Raw genomic sequence first — 21,471 nt, forward strand, 5'->3', positions numbered from 1 at the left:
CAGCACCCGCACTGTTCTGGGGTTGAGCAGCCTGGCTGTTTAAGTGAGTGTTAGGTTCCAAGCTCAGATTCCCATTCTTGCTCAGCCATCTAGCCATAAGCCATATTTCTAAGCCCCATTTCATACATTTAGAATTTTGAGTCATACCTTTTATTGCCTTTTCCAAAAAGCAAATAAAAGTTTAAAATGAAGGTGACCACCTAAATGCCTCCTCACTATTATCTCAAGAGTGCCTCTATGGAGCTGGGCATGGTGCTTTGCACTTGTAATCCTGGCAGTCAAGAGGTTGAGGTAGGATTTCTGTGAATTCAGGACCAGCCCGAGCTGTAGAGTAAGTTCCAGGAGAGGGACTAGAGAGTGGGCTGGAGTGGGCTAGAGAGGGACTTCGCCTTGAGCAAACAAGCAAAGCCCTGTGGACTCTTCTTGTCACTTACTCCTTTCCTTCTCCTGCTTCCCAGCTACCACCTAGTAGAGCTCAAAGGCACATATTTCTTCAGCAGTCAAACATAAACAAATCCAAGGTATTTGTATAGATAAATGAAAAGCATATGGCACCAGACTGTTCCATCTTTTCTCAATTTTTTTTTTCCTACACAGGGAATCCGAAGATACAGTATTGCTGGTTCTGAAAGAGATCTACCAAACCCAGGGCATCTCCCTTGATCAGCCTTTACAGTAAAAATGGCCAGTCTGGCTGCCTAATGTAAGTTTTCTTTCTTTCTTTCTTTCTTTCTTTCTTTCTTTCTTTCTTTCTTTCTTTCTTTCTTTTCTTTCTTTCTTTCTTTCTTTCTTTCTTCTTTCTCTCTCTCTCTCTCTCCCTCCCTCCCTCCCTCTCTCTCTTTCTTTGTTTTTCGAGACAGGGTTTCTCTGTAGCTTTGGAGCCTGTCCTGGACCTAGCTCTTGTAGACCAGGCTGACCTCGAACTCACAGAGATCCACCTGCCTCTGCCTCCCAAGTGCTGGGATTAAAGGCATGCGCCACCACCGCCCAGCTAATGTTAGTTTTCAATGCAGTGTAATGTTTACATGTGACCCTTGGAGCCTCAAGCTCTTACCCAGATGTATATACATCCCCATAATCTAGGAGAATACTCACTTCAAGGACTGGTTAAACTCATAGGAAGCATCCAGTCGATCCTTAGGGATTAGCGTATATTTTATCTTGTGCTTGGGATCCTGAAAAGCCTGTACTAGTCAGAGGCATTCTCTGCGGCGCTGATTACCTTCAGGTTGAACTACATGGTGATCTCTTCCCCCACTCTCTCCTATAGATGGACACTGAGGGAGCCTTTGCTGAAAATCTACGTGCTTGCTGCTGCAGGTTTCTTTGCAGCTACGCCATCATGTCCTGCATGTTGCCTGCCTCTTACTCCACAGGACCTTTAGAAGATAATCCTTTTCAGAAATTAGTGGAGAGCAAAAGGAAGACTTACTGCTTTGTAAAAACACTCACTAGTCTTTGTAGCTAAGGCATTTACATCTTTTAATACTTTAACAGCAGCACTTCCTTATTTATTACATGGAAAGAAATACAGTCTGTTTAGGGGCCTAGAAAAATTTGAGAGGTTTACTCTTTATCTTTAGAAAATGGACCAGTTTGGGAGCATATTCTTAAGATTTAAAGGTACTTGGGGTCCAGTCATTTTGTGTGTGTGTTCTTTGCACTGGAAGGAAGGCTAAGCATAAATGGATATGGAAATAATTGCTATTTTTTAAAGCCAGCTTTTCTTTTCTGTGTGTAGTATATGAAGATATGACTGTAGCTTACTGAAAATATAGTTTGCTCTGAACACTATCAGCTAGGCTTATTGTAGGAATCACTGGTGCTGTTCTGATTTTACAACTGCTTCAGCTTCTGTAAATGTGAAGGTAGTGTGGATTGTGTACCTGCCCTTTTACACCATATTCCAAACGGGGGTTAGCTTTGAGAAGTTCTTTGATAATACTTACCTTGAAGGTGAAGTTGTAAGACTTGGTCAATTACATGGCCCATCTCAACTGTTCATGTTGTAGATGTGATCTTGTAGTAGCACCAACTTAAGTCACCTGCTATTTCCAGTTGAGTAAAGAAGTATTGTGATGGAACATCCTTGCCTTCCAAGGTATCATCAAAATGTTTACTTAGATTTGGCAGTCAGTATTAGTTGAGCATGCAGGTTAGCCAGGGGAAAGACCATATTCTGAAAGAAACCTATTATACAGAGTCTGAGGAGCAGCTGTGTGCACCTGTAGCTGAATCTGGAGAAACTGAGGTAGCGTTATCTTGAGGAACAAGAATGATTGCACGCTAAGCTTTTCCCAAGGTATCTGCTCGGCTTTAGGTTTTCCTCCTTCTTCAGCATGTGCGTGCTCTTCCTTCTCTGATAGTCCTTTATGCTCCTCAGATCTCCACACGTTTCTTAGAGAGTGGCAGGGGAGGTAAGCTATGTTTTGATTTTTGTCTTTTTTTTTTTTTTTGTAGCCCTATCATGGCATCCAGAATCTTCTGTATTTAATACTCACAGAAGCTGCCCCTTAGCAGCAGTCTGTACCCTTTAGATACAGAACAGAAAGGAGTTAATCACTGTGCCCTGGAGGTTACAGAGGATACATGTAATGGATACAGTCAAGCCTAGCCTTCTGCTTATGGATAATGCTGGATAAGCAAACTACTGAGAAGTGCCAGGTATATGGAATACTTTTTTTTTTTTTTTGAGACAGGGTTTCTCTGTAAAATAGTCCTGGCTGTTCTGGAACTTGCTTTGTAGGCCAGGCTGGCCTCGAACCCACAGAGATCTACCTGCCTGGGCCTCTTTAGTGCTAGGATTAAAGCACTACCATTTGCCTGGCTTACATTTTTTTTTTTACAGTATCTCTTGAATAGGAATTATTGAGAATTAAGTAGTATTAATTAAATACTAAAGGGTTTTTGTCAAATTGCCATCTTCAGATTTGTTTACTCTTGTTAGCAGAATTGTTACTACTTAAGAGTAAACCAAAGTACAACCAAGAATGACTTCTTGTAACCAAAGATGGGCAGCGTGGCCCTGGAGAGCTAGATAAACCACTGTGCTATGCCATGCTTCTCCCTGGCAGTCCTGGCGTACAGTAACTAAAGAGCTTGACCCTCACCATCCACTTGTGGTACTACTCTGTGTGCTGTACAAGTGAGGAAAGAGGCAAGGAGCCTGAGTTTAGTTACACGGCATTTGCCCTGCATCATTTGTGTCATGTACAGTCTGCTGACCAAGGCTGTTGTAAACGCTAGTGTAACAGCATTTTGTCCAGACTCCTGGCTGCAGAGTTAGACCGTTTCAAGGGAAGATGACAAATAGCACTGATCACCTTTCTGATATTTTGCACTTTTGAAATGTTTGTTTTATATGTGATTATATTTAAGACTTTAGTAAATGCTGAAATAAAACTGATTGACCAGTTACTTACTTTCATGTGGCCTTATCTATCAAGAAAAAAAAAATCAATAAAATAGCCATTTTCTCTTTTTTATTTCTTTTGGGTTACTCTGTAACAGCCCTGGCTGTCCTGGAACTCAACCAGGCTGGCCTCAAACTCACTGAGATCCGCCTACCTCTGCCTCCGAGTGCTGGAATCAAAGGCGTGCACCACCACCACCCATTATTTTCTCTTTTCTTATGTTAAAGTCCATACAAACATTTTAGGCAAGTAGCTAATATGTAAGTTATTTTTCCTTGACTAATGTTTTCATTGTCATGGAGAGATACAGCTCCGAATTTAAGGTGTAGCAAATATAAGCGTGTCTGTAAATACAGAAAACAGCCTGTCCTTTAGGATCTATACATACTAGTTTGAAAACAGACACTACAGTTAGTCACACAGATCAGAGTCCAGTGTTGATCTCCTAGATCCTGAATAGTCCTTCAGTACGAAAACCCAAGCACACTTCTATTTCATTGTCAGATTTCCTGAGGGGAAAAAATGCACTGAAAATATATTTAAGAGTATGTTAACGGCTGTCCGCGTTGACAAACTCCTTTAGGTCAGCACTCAGGAGACGGGAAGGCAGATCTCTGAGTTCAAGACCAGCCTGATCTACAAAGTGAGTTCCAGGACAGCCAGAGCTACAAAGAGAAACCCTGTCTCAAAAAACAAACAAACAAAAAGAATATGCTGTAGGAAGATATACATAAGACAAAATTTTATTTAAAATATAACAAAAAAGGTAGCTATTAGGTGGTCCTCAGTGATGCTAGCCTATAGTTGTTTCATGTATTTCTTTTGAACAAAAGGCAGAGAAAGATGCATTTATCTTCCAGATAACACATGTAAAGTTTCTTTCCTGATGAAGTAAAAACTGGCTAAAATTGGCGGTTTTATTATTTAAGGCTTAATGGATTGTGACCACAAAAAAGTAAACATGTTTAACTGGCACTGCCCTTATTTATAAGGGACAGAGATTAAGTTTGGCAATAAAGTCTCCTTTGTAAAAAGCTCTCTTGAGTGACAGTTACATAAATGTAAAGACCCTAGATCTTGGAACACCAATCTTATGGCCCAGCTTCATTAACCCAGAGAGAGAGAACTCCTGAAAAAGCCCCTTGCCAGAACAGGCGCCAGGCAGGGAATCCTTAGGGTCTAGCCTTGGAAGTGGGGCAAAGTGCACAGTCCTGTGGAAGCAGGTATACCGTGTGGCCATGCCCTCACTTTTACCTTGGAAGAGGTAAGAGCCAGAAATTCTTGGCTTGGTAGGAGAACTGATTTGTTTGCTCTCCACTGAGGTAGTAGGTTCAGCTAGATATCCAGGCGGTGAGAGTCACTGGGCTTCTTCTGTGAAGAGGGGAGTTTGTGCTTGTCCTGAAATGGTTTGTGGCATTCTACATCAGTCAGAGAAGGATAGTACTGTCTGTAGCAGAGGTAGGCAAATGTTATTCCAATCATGGACCCAACTAGTACGTCTGAAGAGAGAAATAGGTCTTTTTAAAAACCATGTTAGACACTACACAGCTATAGAGTGACCTCGGCACCCCAGGTCACCCTGCTTGTAGAGGCTAAAAAGTCATCAACCCATGTTACAGATTCTTTAGAGTGTCTTAATTTCATCATACAGTTACAAGATCACTATTAGTCAGATTTTTCTCTAAACACCAAATCAGAATAGGGACTGAGTTTGAATTTTTTTCCTACCGAGATGGTTTCTCTGTGTAACTGCTTGAGCTACCCTGGAACTCGCTTTGTAGATCAGGCTGGCCTTAAACTCACAGAGGTCTTCCTGCCTCTGCCTCCTGAGTGCTGGGATTAACCGCCCAGCGAGTTAGAATTTTTTATAAAATATTTATTTAATGTTCACTGGTGTTTTTCCTGTATATATTCCATGTGAGGGTGTCAGAGCCCCTGGAACTGGAGTAACGGACAGTTATAAGCTGCCATGTGGGTGCTGGGAATTAAACCCAGGTCCTCTGAAAGAGCAGTCAGTGATCTTAACCACTGAGCCATCTCTCTAGCCCAAGTTAGAATTTTTATTTATTTATTTTTACAACAGAAGAGTAACAAATGTTCGTGTGAATCTAAATCATTGACTGGTTTTCATTGTTTCAAGAATGGTCAGGAATGGTGGCACACAATTATGATTCCAACACTTGGGAGACTGAGGCTTGAGCTAGAGAGGGAGACCCTAAAAATTAAGGGGGCTGGCCACGCTGATGTACACTAGCTGTATCTCTTGAGTTTGAGGCCAGCCTGGTCGACAGAACAAGTTTTAGGGCCATCCAGGGCTACATTGTTTCACAGGAGCTGGGATTAGAGGTGGGAGCTGGCTCAGCAGGTAAGAGCATTTTCTTCCATAAACAAGAGGACTTGAGTTCAAATCCCCAGTGCCCACATGAAAAGCTGAGAGTGGCCGTTCATGCACTTGTAAGGGCAGAGAGGATTACTGGTGCTTGCTGGTTATCAGCTCTCCACATGACCAGGGTACAAGACCTGCACATACACATATACCATACACAAGTTAATTGCAAAGAATTTTGTGTGTGCGTGTGCATGGGGATTCGTGTGGAGGTAGGAGGATAACTCCGGAATCCGTTCCTTCCTTCCGTCCATCTTTACATGTGTCCAGGGACCACACATAGGTTGCCAAGCTTGTACACGTATCTTTACCTCTCTCTGAGCCATCTTGCTGGCCCCAAAGTTAACTTTGGTCCCTCTGAGACAAGGCACAGAGCCCAGGCTGCCTACACTTACTCATTCGCTCATTTATTCAGCAGATACTAGGAAGCCATTCCTCTGTGCCAGTTTCCAGGGTTAAAACCAGTGGAGCAGAAACTCCTGAGGTGTACGACTGCTTACCTTGCCAGTGGTGCTTGTAGTCACACGTGCGGGACAGCGCAATCACAGCTGCGAGGAGTAGAGGCGAAAGGAAGGCGCAGAGCCTCCAGGACTTCCCTCGACCTTCTGGTGTAAAGCAGTGTAGCTTCCCTGCCAGGTAGAAGGAAGCAAAGGCCAGACCAGCAAATGCAACTAGAACAGGGAAGACCGATGAGTCATGTGTGCATTCAGTGGGAGCCCATCACTCATGTCCAGACAGGAGGGTGGGGAACAAGAGCAGGCTGAACTCCTCTTGACGTCTCAATGTTTTCAGAATAGCTTCCACAATACAAGTTATTACTGTGGACAGTGTTTATGTAGACTCCTCAACTAAGTGGGAATCCAAAAAAGTAACAGAATACCTTACTGGTTCTCGGGAGCTACACAGGCAAGAACCTAAAATGCTCAGAAGCCCCTGGCATGCAGTAACTCTTGGATAAAGATGGGGTTCTTGTTTTTCAAGACAGGGTTTCTCTGTCTAGCATTAATATTCTGTTCCGGAACTCGCTCTACAGACCAGGCTAGTCTCAAACTCACAAAGATCTGCCTGCCTCGGCCTCCCAAGTGCTGGAATAAAAGGCATGCACCACCACCTCCTGCCCTGAATAAAGACGTTTTATGACTAGTAAGAGACAGCTCATTCCAGCAAGGCTTCATTGGTTAAATGTAATAATTTTTAGAAGTACATATTGGAGCTGGAGAGTTGCCTCAGCAGCAATTAAGAGTGCTTAGCTGCTTTTGAGAGGACCTAGGTTCGGTTCCTAGCATTCACATGGCAACTGTCACTCCAGTTCCAGGGGACCTAACATCTGGCCTCTATAGTATGTGCACGCACATATAAGCAAAACATGTATATACATAAATAAAAAGTATTGCCATAGTTCATCTGAGGGTCATACAGGAAGAGTGTCCACTGGGGAAGCTCTTCCGGCCCTCATTTACCACATCCTCGTCCCCTGTGCAGGCCAGGTCAGAATGGGCCAGCCCATCGGGGAAGCACCGGTAGAAGAAATCTGGGCGTGGCCTGGAAGAAAGAAGCATAGCGTCAGTTCGTAGAATTTCCTCTTCCAGAGAGCATGCTTCGGGTATAGTAGATGTCAGTAATTCTGTTAACTACTAGTCATGTCCTAACAAAATAATGTAACTGGACTAGGACAGTCCTTACACTGGGAAAAAAGCTTTAGTCACGTGGGCAACGTTTAAGGGGAAAGTCTAGCGTGATTACATCTCAGCACAAGAGTAGCTAACTCAGGGTGGAGAGAGGGCTCAGAGGTTTAAACACTGAATGCTCTTCCAGAGGTCCTGAGTTCAATTCCCAGCAACCACATGGTGACTCACAACCATCTATAAGTTGATCAGGTTCCCTCTTCTGGCATGCAGACAAAATACTGTATACATAATAAGTTTTTTTTTTTTTAAAAAAAAAGAGTAGCTAACTCTGAAGTACTTCTGTAGGCTGGAGGGTGCCCTGTGGTAGGAAAGTTAGGACAGGACACAGGCCAGGCGTCCCATGTAGGACAGGCAGAGGGCAGGGGGAGCGTTCTAGGTGAGAAAAGAAAGATTAGTCTGAGAATAAAGGGAAAAGATACTTGAGATGATGGAGGCTGCGGGAGGTTGAATGCCGAGGGTTCTCACTTACCTCCCCACTATCAGTTTTATTGTGTTGGTAAAGACACCATTCAGAGCTAGGGCAAGGCTAGCAGCTGGAAGGGAAAGAAATGGTTAGTGCTGTCTGCCTGGGGACAAGCGACTGCGCCACATTAAAAGAACCCCCTTGGTTCCCAGAACCAAGTACAAAAACAGCTGTGGCCCTCGTGCCTAGAAAACTTCCGTAAACGGTCCCCGGGCACCGAAAAGACAGCAGTGGTGCCTATATTAACCGAGTTCTCACAGGTAACAAGTTGGGTAAGAGGACATACTTTAGGGGGTACACAGTTTCGTGCCGGTCACACAAGGCTCCAGTGGCTGCACCCCACAGCTACTTGCTAGCACTAGAAAAAGCGGAAGGGCTACTTACCGAGGCAGGCTTGCTTGCTGTCGGTGGTGTCAGCTTTCTTCAGAAACTTGACCAGGAAGATCAGGGACAATGGAGTGAGAAATGCAATGGTCTGAACGAGAACACATGGCAGGGAAAACCACAGTTGGCTCGCACTAAGGACGGGCACAGAGAGCCCACCCAGACGCCAAGCTCTAGACCTGGATCTTCGGGAACCAAGAGCACAGGGCCGGGAGGGGTCCCCGCGGGGCGGGAGGGCGGCTCACGCACAAACATGGGGCCTGTGGGGAAGTATTCCGCCTCCACGTACGGGTTCCGGTAGAGCCACAACTCCTCGGGCTGGATCCGCCGGTGGAAGGGAGGGAGTAGCTCGGTCACCCTGAGAAAGAAAAAGGCAAAGATTGATAGGCTCCTTCAGCGGAATAACCGGGGCAACTTCTGAAGACCTGGGAGTGCTCTGACAAATCCTTACAGGAAGGCCACAAAGAGCAGGACACGCACGGCCAGCTCTGCTCCCAGCTCTGCTCCCAAGGCCGTTGCCGTCCCCATTCCGCAGCACGGCCTGGCGGGGACCGGGTGCTGACGTGGCTCCGTCCCCACAGTGGTTCAGCCCAGGGCTCAGCGCCACCTGGCGAGCTCCGAGGGGACACTACCAGCGGGGCCTCCGACCTGCAACAAACCGGGCGCTTCCGGGAAGAAGACCTTTCAGGGTTCATTTGTTTTGTTCGGAGTACCACCTAGCAAAAGCAACAAAGCACTGTCTTCTGGCTGATCCGCGGAGTGGCCTGGCTATTGTCCAACCAGAAGGCCACCTCTGGGTCTCAAAGCAATGGGATCACAGTGCCGTTCACCAAGCACCTGGTGCCCAGATCACCTTACAGGACACTGAAAAGAACGCTGCCCATCCTCGAGACATCCTTCCTCTACAAAAGCAAAACAGAAAACTCACTTTGAAGAAACCATTTCTTAGCAGCATTTTAATGGGGAAAACCAGGCTGACTGGGTGGATTTTCTTTCTTTTTGGTGTCTTTCATTTCCCAGTAAATTGTATCAAGAAATCACAGGCAAAGAACAGGCCCATATACTTAATTAGAACATAGAGGACAGTTTATTAAAGTCAACCTCGAGCAAGACCTGAAACCAATGGAATGCCATTAAAAACGTTTCCACATTCTTACAGAAGCCGAAAACACATCTGAATTCTAAAGTATCTGTAAAATTAAAAAGGCAAAATTTCAGTAAATACAATGTACCAAAACTGTCCTACCAGCACACATCAGTAAGAAGTTTAAATATTACAGGCAGTCCTACACACACGCCAGTTAGTTAGCTGTCTATACACAGGTTAACCAAGACTGGTAGGCTCATACTTTGCAATAAGACATTGAATCAACAAAATCCTTAAAGTATGTTTCGAAGTCATTATACAGTAATGCCCTAGAAGAATACCCCCAGGGAAACTTAGCACTAATCCCTTAGTGTTCGGAGCTCCTGGCCAAGTCACAGAAACTGAGACTGACCAGTGAAGGTTGATGCTTGGATATTAAGGACTCAAGTGGTTTAAGCAAAATAATATTTCACAGGATCTACAAAGTTCATTACAGTAAGTACAGATGTAAACAATCTGTAAAGAACACTATTCAAAGAACACAAAGAATAAAGACAGAATCTGCAGGTAATTGTTTATTGTATAATATTCAAATGGACACAAATGAATGCCATATCAATTCAAAATATATACAAATCTTTGTATATAAAAAGATCTTTTTAGCCAGTTGTAATCAGTTAGCATCTTGGTTATTATTGGCAGTATAGTTATCATAGGGCACAGAACAAAAAATGAGATGTTAATTGACAATAAAAGTAAGTGTAAAATTTTCCCATTCCTTTTAACTGACAGGAATCCCTATCCAGGCAAACTGGCAGATCCTTGAAAGCCATTTGCACACACTGAGGCTCTGTCAGCAGGCAGGGGAAAGACAGAGGAAGCTGGGAGTGCTTCTCATCCCTCAGCAGACTAGCAAAGTCACAAGAAAACCAAGGACTGAATACTGACTTTGGCAACTTCTATTTTCCCTTTAACTTACATGTAATGACTTTCAGAGCCTACTAAAGGACAAGCAATACTTTCCCCCCTCCCCCACACAGGTACAAGTGCTCACATCTGCCATTTTTGCAATGGCTAGACAAAAGCCAAACAATATATTTTTTTTCTTTTTCTTTTTTCTTTTTTTTTTCTTTTTGAGACAGGGTCTCTACATAGTCCTAGCTGTCCTGGAACTCATTATGTAGTTCTTGAACTAATAGATACACCCCTGCCTCTGCTTCTGGAGTGCTGGGATTAAAGGTATGCACAACCATGCCCGGCAGAAATGGTTTTTTGAAACAAGGGTTACACAGCATTTCAGGAGTGTAACATAAATGCAAACGCCCCCCCCCCCGGCATATGTTAAAGAAGTGACACTTGGGGATGAGGCAAACAAACAAAGAGGACAAAACAAAAACAGAAATAATTTCTAAAGACGTTGCTGATATCTCATGCAGTGTCTCCCTCAGTGGTGCCAGGAAATCTACGGCACCTGTGCTCTCATGGAAAGAACTTTACTTTGACAGAACACAGAGTGGTGATTTCCATGCCATGATTGTAAAAAGGAATTGTAGTGAGACTCTGAAGAGCCAAGTGCTTGAAGAACCTGAATCAACAAGGTAGAGGTGCCAGTGTCACGGGAACCACCCTGTCCTGTGATGAATTCCCGTGCACCCTTTCTTCCAAGATCCCCAGCACTCCACCCAAGGCAGAACTTGGTGATGTTTCAGTACATACTTTTCAATATTTGCTAATCCACTGAAAAGCTGTCTATCTTTATTCCTTTAGTCCATCTGAAAATGGACCAAGGTCTACTTTTTGTTTACAAGTAACCAGAGGCCAAGGGTGGGTGGTCCTTTGTGAAAAACTTTCCATTTGGTCACTTCCTGTGCTGCCCACAGTAGCTCAGCAGAGGAGGAGGAGGTCAGGTGCAAGAGCGATGTGGGAATAATTCAAGTCAGTAAGAAAGCAAATGCCCAGCACCTGTGGACGCATGAGGGGCACGAAAACTACACATTTCCCGAGCTGTGACACAAAGGCCATGTGCTTCCCTCTCCACTAGGACGTGATATGCGGCTGGAAGCATCTCAGCTTTGCATGAATGCATGCCGCAAGAGGGGCGTGCTATGTAAAAACAAAAGGACAGACAAGCAGCTGGTCCTGGGGAGCCAGGCTCTACATTCTGAGTAGATGACATTATGATTTCAGCCTGTAGGTCTAACAGAACTTACCACTAAGAAAGAACTCAGAAAAGAAACTATTTCAGGAAAACTGCCACCAGGTCAGCCCATCTGCGTGTTTTGCATGAGCACAGACACTCAGTGTCTCTAGTCCACATCACCTACAGCAAACACTGGGGGGGGGGGGTGGAAGTGACAGCAGCTGGTTGTGGTCCTCCTTCCACAATTATCTTTTTAGTTTCAAATAGGTTCCTAACTCACTGATATATATATATATATTATATTATATTAATATTAATATTATTATTATTATTTATACAACACACAGAAATCTCCAAGTTCCCATGGTTCCCAAACTCAGTCTATTCTACAGCTTAGGGAAGATAATTTTTGAGAATGAAAATGGATAGGGCTTGTAGAGCAGAGGTAAAGATAAAACCCACTCCATTCTGTTCTCCAACACTGATGAGATTAAAGAAGTGAATGACTGCTTCATACACTGGCGGTGAGACCACCGGCCCCTTCCTCCTAAGCCAGGCACAGGCAGCCATCCTGGTAGCCCGGAGTGGCCTCCAAAGCACAGGGCCTGTGCCGACTTCGTGACGTCATCTCTAGCTATTTCAATCCAGTTTCTCCTCTTCCTCCAAAGATTCAGAATGAGATTTAAAACACCACCATTATTAGCCCACGCTGCTTCAAGGGCTTTCATTTCTGAACTGAATAAAACCAGCCCCAAATACTGCAGTTCACATACGGATTTCAAAGCTGATGAATACCAGCTCCAGACTGTGAGGAAGCACGCTGCCTTCTGGAATGTGCTCTGACGCAGGACAGGAAAGCACGGTGTGTGTATACTTACACACAGTCAGCGAGCCTTTTGCTTTCTTCACCCTCAACTCTAAAACAGACCTGGGCCACAATGGCACAGGAAGGGGCCAAGTTTGTAGCACTGAAAGCCTCTGGGCCATGGTCAACTACTTTGAACCACACCTTCTGAAACAGCAGAACAATCCTATTAGTCATCAAAGGAGAAAAGATTTGAGAAGTCTTTGCGAAGCTCTTTTCTAGACAGAAAAACAAATATGCTACCCCAAAGGAGCTGAACAGAGACAGGTCAACCTAAGGTGTTTAGAAATACATGATGCACCCTAGGCCTTATTATATAAAAGTGATCGTATACTAAAAAAGCATAAAGTCAAAAAAGAAAGAAGATACAATTTCATACTGGACACTGTTCTCAAAAGAGTTACATTTGGAATAAAATCCCTTATCAGTGAGTTTAAAAATGTTTATCACGTTTATATAAAATAATATTTTAGTATGATAAAACCCAGATATTCATATTGTTTTATAGGACATCAAATGTCATAATTGTTGAAGAGTAGTGTTTGCATGCTGTGCTTCACGTCAGCTATCTGACTGGGGCCGTGCAGCATCCTGCCCTCCTCACAGGAGCTTGTCTCACCACAGAACAACTAGGATCACTACCTCCAGGGAGAGGCAGTTTAGGAGCTTAGAGAGGGAAACTGTAGTGTCTGTCTGCTGTCTATAAATTGCACATTTATATATAAAAAAAGAGGCACAGAATTGCTCTTTCATCCAGAGAAAGAGATCTGAATTGATTTGTAAAAAATTAAAAAAAGAACAAACACACTTGACACAACCCCAGGGTGCCGGAGAGCATCTCCCACCCTGTTAAAGAAGTACTAAGTTTTTGAGGAGGCTAAGCCATGAAAACTCACTGAGAAAGTTCATGTTTGACAGTAACACTAGACGTCTTCTTAGTCCAGTGTTCCCGTGTCTCACAGGATTTCATATAGGTAATACTGGAATAGAAATATTCCTACGTGCTAGATGCAAGGGAATTCTGTGGGCAGACACCTTGGTATGCTCAGGTCTGTACTAATCAAACATCAAAGCCACGTTTACAAACACTGACTTTCTTGGGAGCAAGCATTCTCAAGTGCTTTTTAAGATGAAGTGCGTCCTTGTGGTTCTTACATACCCTGTAAAAAGTTCTCCCCCGTCCTCAATGGGGACAATTTTAAGCACTGCATAATACTAAGAAGAAACTGTTCACATATAACCTGGGGATTTCTCTGTCTGCTTCACCATCCCCAAGTTAAGAAATCAACTGAAAAAAAAAAATCTCTTAAAAAATAATTCAGGTTCAATTACATAGCTCTACCAGGAAACATGACTGAGTCATCAGCCAGCAAAGGAAACATGATTGGCAGAAGAAAAGACAAAAAATAAAATGCCCTTAAATTCTAAGTAAGCCTGGAGTCTACACTAAGTGGTCAGAAAATGGTGCATATATGACCTAACTTTTGGTCTGTGCCTCCCTCGGTCTTTATCTGCTTGCCAGTGTCAGGGTGACAGCAATGAGCGTTCATGTCCCCACACATGCACCACACAGGAAAATCTGTAAACGGGGACATCATAGGCAAGGGTGCATTCAGTCCCTCTTCCCTCCTGGACAGAGCCCTACACAACTCCTAGGTGGGTACTGCACCACGAAGCCCACCTCGTTGAAGCCCACAGAGGTAAAAGCTGTCAAGGCGTTTGTTTCCACGAGGCCAGACTGAATACTGGCTGGAGCCTTCTCTGGGACTGGAGAAGGCAAGGGAAGAAGGAAAGAAGTTAGCCTATCTACGGCTCAGTAAAGAGGTATATAAAGGTAGACACACGCACGCACGCGCACACTCGGAGGTTAGATTGTTTGAGCTACACTTCTCTTCTCACAATTCCTAAAAATGAAAATAAATAAAGGAATGGCTAATTTTGCTTTATACGACCAAGGATTGTATCTTGGGCTTGACACTGATCTTACCAACAGAACTTCCTTTTCTCTCTCTCTCCCTTTCTGTCAACTTTGAAAATGAAGACACCTCTTCTGGTAGTTGTCAAGACACTGAAGCACAATAAAAGGCAGAAAAGACCAAGGGAATTTCACTGTCCACAAAATTATCCCCAAAGCAACAAAACAGACTGGAGAGACCAGGCAGCACCTGCTTAGCCATGTGAACCAGTTTCACCTTCCCTGTCTAAGGCAGTTCGAGGGCAAAGGCAGCATCACTTGGTTTGAAATGCATCATCTATTTGCTTCTTCCGTTTAGAGCAGCAGGAGAAGGAACCACCACCATTCACTCTTTCACTTCTTCTCCATGATCTTGTGATTCCCATTTACTTTTGATCTTGTTCCAATATTCTGGTGACACAGGAGATGCGGGGTTGTGGTCAGAGCAGCAGAGACGACCTTCCAGTGCAGAGGGCACCAGCGCCCCCTTTCCATGCGCTTTGCAGAATGAGTGTGGACAGAATTCACAGAAGGAGACAGCTGCCTTACCACACTCATCACACTGGTGCCACGGACACTCCCACTTTCCTAAGGCAGGGTTGGAGAGGGAGAGCACCTGTTAGCCTGCTTCTTGATTACCCAGGAAAACCCTGAGTCCCTCCTCCCCTTGGGAGACAGGTCTCACTGTGCAGCTTGGCTGCCCGGGGTTCCTCTGCTCCCTATGCACTAGGCTTAAAGGCATAGGGCACCACCACCGGATTTTTTTTTTGAGACAACGTCTATCTATAGATCCTAGGCTGGCCTCGAATGCCTAGAAATCAATCTGCTTATGCCTCTCAAGTGCTGGGATTAAAGACAGGTCCCACTGCACCTGGCTCATACCCTATCTGCTTTGCCTAGAATTCCAAACGAATCCAATTCCAGACTCCAGTCAAACAAACATCTAGTCATGTTACACAGAGATGAGCTACTGGCCAAGCCCAATGTCATAGGTGCCAATTACTCACCTATAGTAATCATAAAAAAGAAACCTGCCCTTGCTGCTATATGAGGTGTGCCCAGTTTGCACAGAAACAGATCTCTGGCCAGAGTAATTCTGATTGTTCTGTTAAATGTTTCTTATTTCACAGTTCCATTAAAAACAGCAGAATGTATCCCAAGTTATACATCAATGGTAAAAACTGAAGGGCTTGAAACTCTATGGGGATTGAGTCAGGTGAAGGCAGAGGAGGTGGGATGCTTTGGGCTTACCGTATGGAGGCTGAGTCAGGTTAAGGCAGAGGAGGTGGTATGCTTTGGGACAGTCCTTTTTGTCACACATGACCAACTCGCCACCATCTCCACACTGAAAACAGTAATCCTCGTGGATCTGCTTTGGTTCTGTTTTGAGTTTCCGTCTTTTCTTTAACTTGGCATTTTTTGTCTTCTCATCAGCTGCAGAAGCAAATGCAGACTAGGAAGGAAGACAGAGCACAGTTTCAACATCAGATAATGATGAGGCTTTACACAGAAGCAGTAAATGCACACCCACAACCTTAACTGCATCTCTGCATGTGTCCTACAAATGTCAAAAGGACTTTCTCGCAATACTACAAAAGAGCAAGGCCTCCACTGGGGTTGTCTGCTTTCTCTGAAGCACAGTTTATTGCATGCATGAAAGGTGGCAGTGGGCCGGGCAATAACTACAATACTGTCTGTCATTTCCTTGATTTCCTTTAAAAAAATGATTTTTTATGCTGTGTGCATTGGTGTTTTCCTTATGTATATCTGTATGAGGGTGTCAGAGCCCCTGGAACTGCAGTAACAGATGTGAGCTGCCATGTGGGTACTGGGAATTGAACCTGGGTGCCTCTGGAAGAGCAGCCAGTGCTAAGCCACCTCTCTAGCCCCCATTTCCTTGACTTTTCTTTTTTTTTAAGGCTGCTTTAGAGAGAGGGGGAGGGAGGCAGGCCTTTTTTTTTCTGTGTTTCTCTAAGCTGGTTGGACTGTCTGTGCCCACTGATGACAGAACTTGGTACAGAGGTAACAGTTAGATACCCAATCTGCAGACAAACACTGGTAACAGGGCCGGCAGAGCTCCCTCTGTGATGTCATGACCTTTGGTTCAGAGCTTTGCATATTTGCCAGGGTCAAAGACCTGCTGGCCAATCAGCCTGGAAAAGGGGAAGCGCCCAGAAGGTCCAGCAGTGTGGCTTCACTGGCTCCTGCTTTGTCTCCAGTCTGCATCAGCTGCACATCCTCAGAATTTCAGTGGTGAAATCACCCCTGGAGATGTCAGCGGGATATCTAAGGCTTGGAAGAGTGGTCTTCCAGAACCAGTGATCCCACAGGGGGCTATGGCATCAGCATGGGCAGCAGCTGGCATCTTATTGGGCAGCAGCGAGTCCTTGACCTCAGTGAGATCCTCCTTGGTGAACACAAACCCACAACCCACACCTCCAGACACAGGCACCCATTTCTCCAGAGCTAGGCTGTTTTCCAGAGACCCATCAGCACACAGCTGTCCCTCGGAGAACACACAGATCAGCTGGGACCCCCACATTGTTCCCGTAATGAAGCATTTTAGATAATCATCTAAAAGTTCAATAACAATTTAAGATCTGTCCTTTATTATGTGTAGTATGTGTGTCTGCACGTGGGTATGTGCACACAAGTGCAGGTGTGTACGGAGGCAGAAACACCAAATCCCATGGAGCTGGAGCTAACACAGGGTTGTAAGTTGCCTGATGAAGATGCTGGGAACTGAACTTGGTCCTCGAGAAGAACAAGTATTCTTTCATACTGGGCCATCCTTCCGGACAAAATGCGACGATCTTAACAAAGCAGCTGGACTTCCGGGCTGACCATCTTCCCGGGGCATGACTGCAGTGCACTGACTGGCCAGTCACTGTTGAGTAGTGTTCAAAGACAATGTCACTTTAATAGAGTCCCGACTGCTGGGCTGTTGTTTGAATTGTCCGGGTGGTTTTAGCTGCAAGTGCTTTACTTCATTACTGTTCAGACTCCAGCCTGCCTTTCCCCAATGACTTATAACTTACTTGCTATAGCATAGACCTTTGTATTTATGTAAGGTTTTGGGTTTGTTTGTTTGTTTCCTTTTTAGGCTAGCCTGGAATTAACAGAAATCCTCCTGCCTCTTCCTCCCAAGTGCTAGGACTGCATGCTTGAGTCACCACACCCAGGTAACATCCACCAGTTTAGAAGTCTATAATTCAGTGGGTTTAGCACATTTCAGAATCTCCCAGACCTTACTAAAATAAGCTTCATTAGAAAGTGAAAATTGCAAGTGGGGTCCAGTCATGGAAGCCTGCGATCCCAACACTTGGGAGGTGAGGGCAGAAGAATCAGGAATCAATGTCATCCTCATTGACACAAGAGTTCAATGCCAGTCTGCACTCCATGAGATCTGTGTCAAAACAACCATCACCACCGCCCCCAGAGAGGCACTGACAGACCTGACAAAGTGGCCAGGCTCTGTAACCAGCACTTGCAAAGACAAGCAGGTCCTTGGGCATGCACCCCTTCCCGGCCCTTGGCTGGGCACCCTGCACCACTGACCTTTGGTCGCACTCCTAGGAAGCCACTGCAGTTATCTGACCCACAGTGGCACACTGTCCTGCCATTGCCCAGACAGTCCAGGTTGTAATTAAATGTCAACTCCATTCCTAAAACACAAGAGAAATGATTATCCATGGAGACGTCCTGAGGAAACACTGCCGGACACTGTCACGCTGACACATGGCTCTAACACAAAGACTTGTCCCAGGCTGGCAAGATGGCTCGGGGGTAAAAGCGCTTGCCATTTAAGTCTGACCACGTGAGTTTGATTCAGAGGAAGAGCACAGCCTAAGCCTAGAAGTTGTCATTTGTCCCCAGGAGCATTTACACACGCACACATCATACAGGCATACCAAAAATAACACAACTGTAAAGACCTTTCCTCCTTCCACACCCATCTTACTGAAAACAAAGACAGAACAGTGGGGACAGGTGGCTAACATCGCTGCCCACCAAATTGTACGGCAAAGCTAAACAGTCTAAAAAGACGACACACCCTTTGACAAGTGGTTGAAACAATGAACACGGGATCTATGATCAAGAAGGGCTTCTAGCTGAGCCTTTTCAAGGCTAAACTCTAGTTTCTTTTTTGTTTTGTTTTGTTCTGTTTGTCGAGAGAGGGTTTCTCTGTGTAGCCTTGGCTACACACTTTGTAGACCAGGCTGGCCTCGAGCTCAGAGATCCGCCTGCCTCTGCCTCCTGAGTGCTGGGATCAAAAGGCGTGCGCCACCATCGCCCGGCTACACTGTAGTTTCTAAATGAACAACATGGCAAGGCGTGGTGACACGGTGAGGAGTGCCACTGAACCAATACACACTCACAACGCAAGTTCACCACACACGTGAAAGCTCCAGGGATCCAAACTAAAGCCCCCTGAACACTGTTTCAGGCAGGGTTGACCAACCCAGAGTCTAGAAAGGGCTTCAATTTGCCCTCATGACTGAACTGCTCTATCAGTTCCCGACAGGATTACTAAGGCGTTTGACACCTGAGCAGGGAGGGAGAAGGAAAGCAGCGAGGCTGCCGAGGCTCAGTGTCCACTCTCAAACAGAGTGGTCTTTCAGGACCGGAAACAGCTGGTATAAGATCTACTTTTATTACTTTTAATTATGTGTATGTGTGAGTGGGGTGGGTACCTGTGGAAGCTAGAGGTCTGACCCCCTGTAGCTGGAGAACAAGTGGTTGAGAGCCACCGTACAAAGATACCAGGAATTGAACTCAGGTCCTCTGCAAAAGTATACACTCTTAACTGGTGAGCCAACTCTCCAGTTGCCACATGCTAGTTACCTTTGTATGTTGGAAGAACAGTACAGAGCTAGGCCGTCCAGTCACACTATACAGACAGAGTGCTTTGGGAAGCCGTGCATCTGCCCTGCAGTAATATCACGCTGGCATGCACAGACATAGGCTCTACGGGTCCTCTTTAGCACAGAGGCCACTAAGTGTTCAGTTCAGTTGCAGTTTTACTGTGCTGGCAGAAATGCCCAGTTCCAACACTCGGGTGCCAAGTCTTAAAGGATAATGTCCTCCCCGACAAGAGAGATGTCCCCGACGGAGGCACCCAGGACAGCGTTGCCCTTTACCTGCAGGGATATCACAAAGAGCAAACAGCCCAACTCGAACATCCCCGTTTACTGTCCACTTCTGGGTCTCACAGTTCGGATTACAACTGTGGTTCATGAAACGAGAGTAATTTCCTTTTGGTCCAGCATCAATTATCCGGTCCTTCAGAAAGGGGAAACAAAGTGGGGGACACTTTTGACATAAATTAAAGACAAGCCATTTAGAAACACAATCAGGAACACAAGGCTGCAGCATTTATTATAGCTGGTGTGTGACAGCAAGCAGTGCTGAAGACACTGCAGCCACCTCTGTAGTTCCCCTACTTGATGACCCGAGACTTTCACAGCTTCCAACCGGACACTGCAGAGAATAGTGAGGACGGTGCCGGTCAGAGGAACAAAGGTCAGCAGGTCATTTGTTTAGGTCTTTTTGATAAGAGCTATGCTGTTCAGACAACCAACTACTCTATTAGTTTGTTCTCAGTTTCTCTTTCCTGCTCTAAGCCAGAAGAGAAAGTTTACACCATGCAGATGGAGAAGGGGAAACGGAACTCCCCTAGTGCGGACGTGGAGCCGCAGTCTCTTTGCTCTCACAAGGGAGAGGTATGCCCCAGGAGTTACCTACTCTGCTTTCACTCACATCGCAGTGCAACAGAGGAAACACTGCAGAGTTGGGTTCCCTCGATCTGGGCTCCTAACAGTGCGGATAAGCTCCAAGCTGAAGCTCTGGGAAATCACACTGCTGGCCTGAGCTCAGCGAGGCTAGGACTCAAAGGGGGCAGACTGCAGCATAAACTTGCAGCTGGGAAATTTTCAAATAATGATATAACTACATACAGTTAAAACACTTTCCAAATAATCCTTTTTTGTTCTTTTGAGACAGGGTCTCACAGTGTAGCTCTGGCTGGTGTGGAATTTACTATAAAAACCAGGCTGTACTGGAACTCACTGCCTCGGCCTCAAAAGTACCAGGATTAAAAACGTCCACCATCATACCCAGCAATCTCTTCTACTGTGCTTTGCTGTTTTCCTGTCACGTTTTTGTTTGTGATGAGACTCAAATTCACAGCCTCACATACATGCAGTATGTGCTTTACCATGGGGCCATGACCACAGCCTCACATACGTGCAGCATGTGCTTTACCATGGAGCCATGACCACAGTCTCATATAATATACATGTAGTATGTGCTTTACCATGGAACCAAGACCACAGACTCACATATGTTCAGTATGTGTTTTACCATGGTGTCATGACCACAATCTCATATAACATATGTATAGTATATGCTTTACCATGGAGCCATGACCACAGTCTCACATAACATACGTGCAGTATGTGCTTTACCATGGAGCTATGACCATAGTTTCATATAACATACATGCAGTATGTGTTTTACCATGGTGCCATGACCACAGTCTCATATAACATACGTGCAGTATGTGTTTTACCATGGAGCGATGACTTCAGCCTCACGTATGTTCAGCATATGCTTTACCATGGAGTTATGACCTCACCCTGAATGATATTCTGAATCTTTTAGAAACATTCCCAGACACAGGAAACATGGGTACCAGTCTTGGTTCTTGAAGGGCGACAGAACACTAAACAATTGACTGAGTTGTACCTCAACCTGGGTTTCCCCGTCCTCTGTCAGGACGATTATAATAATTGCTCTCATTTCCTTTTTAAAAACTTAATAAATACACAGAAATTTTATGAGCTTTTGGTTAATCAGAAATTTCAAGGTATTTTATAATTCAGAGTCCGAGAGCTGATTCTTCCAACAGTGATAGAGAAACCATGTCTCTCACTGATGCAGATCTAGGATTAGGACCCAACAACTCCAACCTAGGCATAGCTGGAGTTCATTTCTGATTAGGTCTTGGCTGGAGTCTCATGACTATGGAGGGTTCCTTCTGTACTCCTGAGATAATTACAGCACTGACTACTGAAAATCATATTATACTT

The 21,471-nt window shown here is 44.9% G+C and overlaps 3 protein-coding genes across 14 annotated transcripts in view; 1 reads left to right on the plus strand and 2 right to left on the minus strand.

Annotated features, from left to right (window-relative positions):
• Positions 1-3,417, plus strand: part of Ddhd2 (DDHD domain containing 2) — a 31,282-nt gene extending 27,865 nt beyond the window's left edge. For 4 of the 5 annotated variants that reach the window (XM_085680745.2, XM_085680747.2, XM_085680743.2 and 1 more), the window contains 2 exons: positions 598-703; positions 1,271-3,417. In XM_085680745.2, the coding sequence (XP_085536871.1) occupies positions 598-679 (82 nt within the window). In that variant the 3' untranslated portion in view covers positions 680-703; positions 1,271-3,417. The remainder of the gene's footprint in view (positions 1-597; positions 704-1,270) is intronic. The other variant, XM_085680746.2, reaches the window with a different exon arrangement.
• A 723-nt stretch (positions 3,418-4,140) lies between these two features.
• Plpp5 (phospholipid phosphatase 5) lies at positions 4,141-8,945 on the minus strand. Of its 5 annotated transcripts, none has more exons than XM_048456446.3 (7): positions 8,786-8,945; positions 8,584-8,692; positions 8,335-8,425; positions 7,957-8,020; positions 7,217-7,341; positions 6,300-6,470; positions 4,141-4,811 (listed from the first exon to the last, which is right to left on the minus strand). In XM_048456446.3, the coding sequence occupies exons 1-7, from the start codon at positions 8,860-8,862 to the stop codon at positions 4,771-4,773; spliced, it is 678 nt and encodes a 225-aa protein (XP_048312403.1). In that variant the 5' UTR covers positions 8,863-8,945; the 3' UTR covers positions 4,141-4,770. The 5 variants fall into 5 exon arrangements, with proteins under 5 accessions (XP_048312403.1, XP_048312404.1, XP_048312400.3 ...); XM_048456447.3 differs by having other exon boundaries at positions 4,141-4,860; XM_048456443.3 differs by having other exon boundaries at positions 4,141-4,930.
• A 457-nt stretch (positions 8,946-9,402) lies between these two features.
• Positions 9,403-21,471, minus strand: part of Nsd3 (nuclear receptor binding SET domain protein 3) — a 106,853-nt gene continuing 94,784 nt past the window's right edge. For all 4 annotated transcript variants that reach the window (XM_048456434.3, XM_048456436.3, XM_048456435.3 and 1 more), the window contains 4 exons: positions 19,522-19,663; positions 17,939-18,045; positions 15,632-15,833; positions 9,403-14,968 (listed from right to left, as the gene is read on the minus strand). In XM_048456434.3, the coding sequence (XP_048312391.3) occupies positions 14,727-14,968; positions 15,632-15,833; positions 17,939-18,045; positions 19,522-19,663 (693 nt within the window). In that variant the 3' untranslated portion in view covers positions 9,403-14,726. The remainder of the gene's footprint in view (positions 14,969-15,631; positions 15,834-17,938; positions 18,046-19,521; positions 19,664-21,471) is intronic.

Source organism: Myodes glareolus, chromosome 23, assembly GCF_982192425.1.
Source record: "Myodes glareolus chromosome 23, mMyoGla1.1, whole genome shotgun sequence".
NCBI lineage: Eukaryota > Metazoa > Chordata > Mammalia > Rodentia > Cricetidae > Myodes > Myodes glareolus.

Coding starts and splice junctions, on each gene's coding strand:
- Plpp5 (XM_048456443.3), bottom strand. CDS start 8,862: ATGGGGACGGCAACGGCCTTGGGAGCAGAGCTGGGAGCAGAGCTGGCC. Junction 8,426..8,583: donor TCCCCACAGGCCCCATGTTT/GTGCGTGAGCCG, acceptor GTTCTCGTTCAG/ACCATTGCATTTCTCACTCC. Junction 6,471..7,216: donor CCCCAGTGGACACTCTTCCT/GTATGACCCTCA, acceptor TCCCTGTTCTAG/TTGCATTTGCTGGTCTGGCC.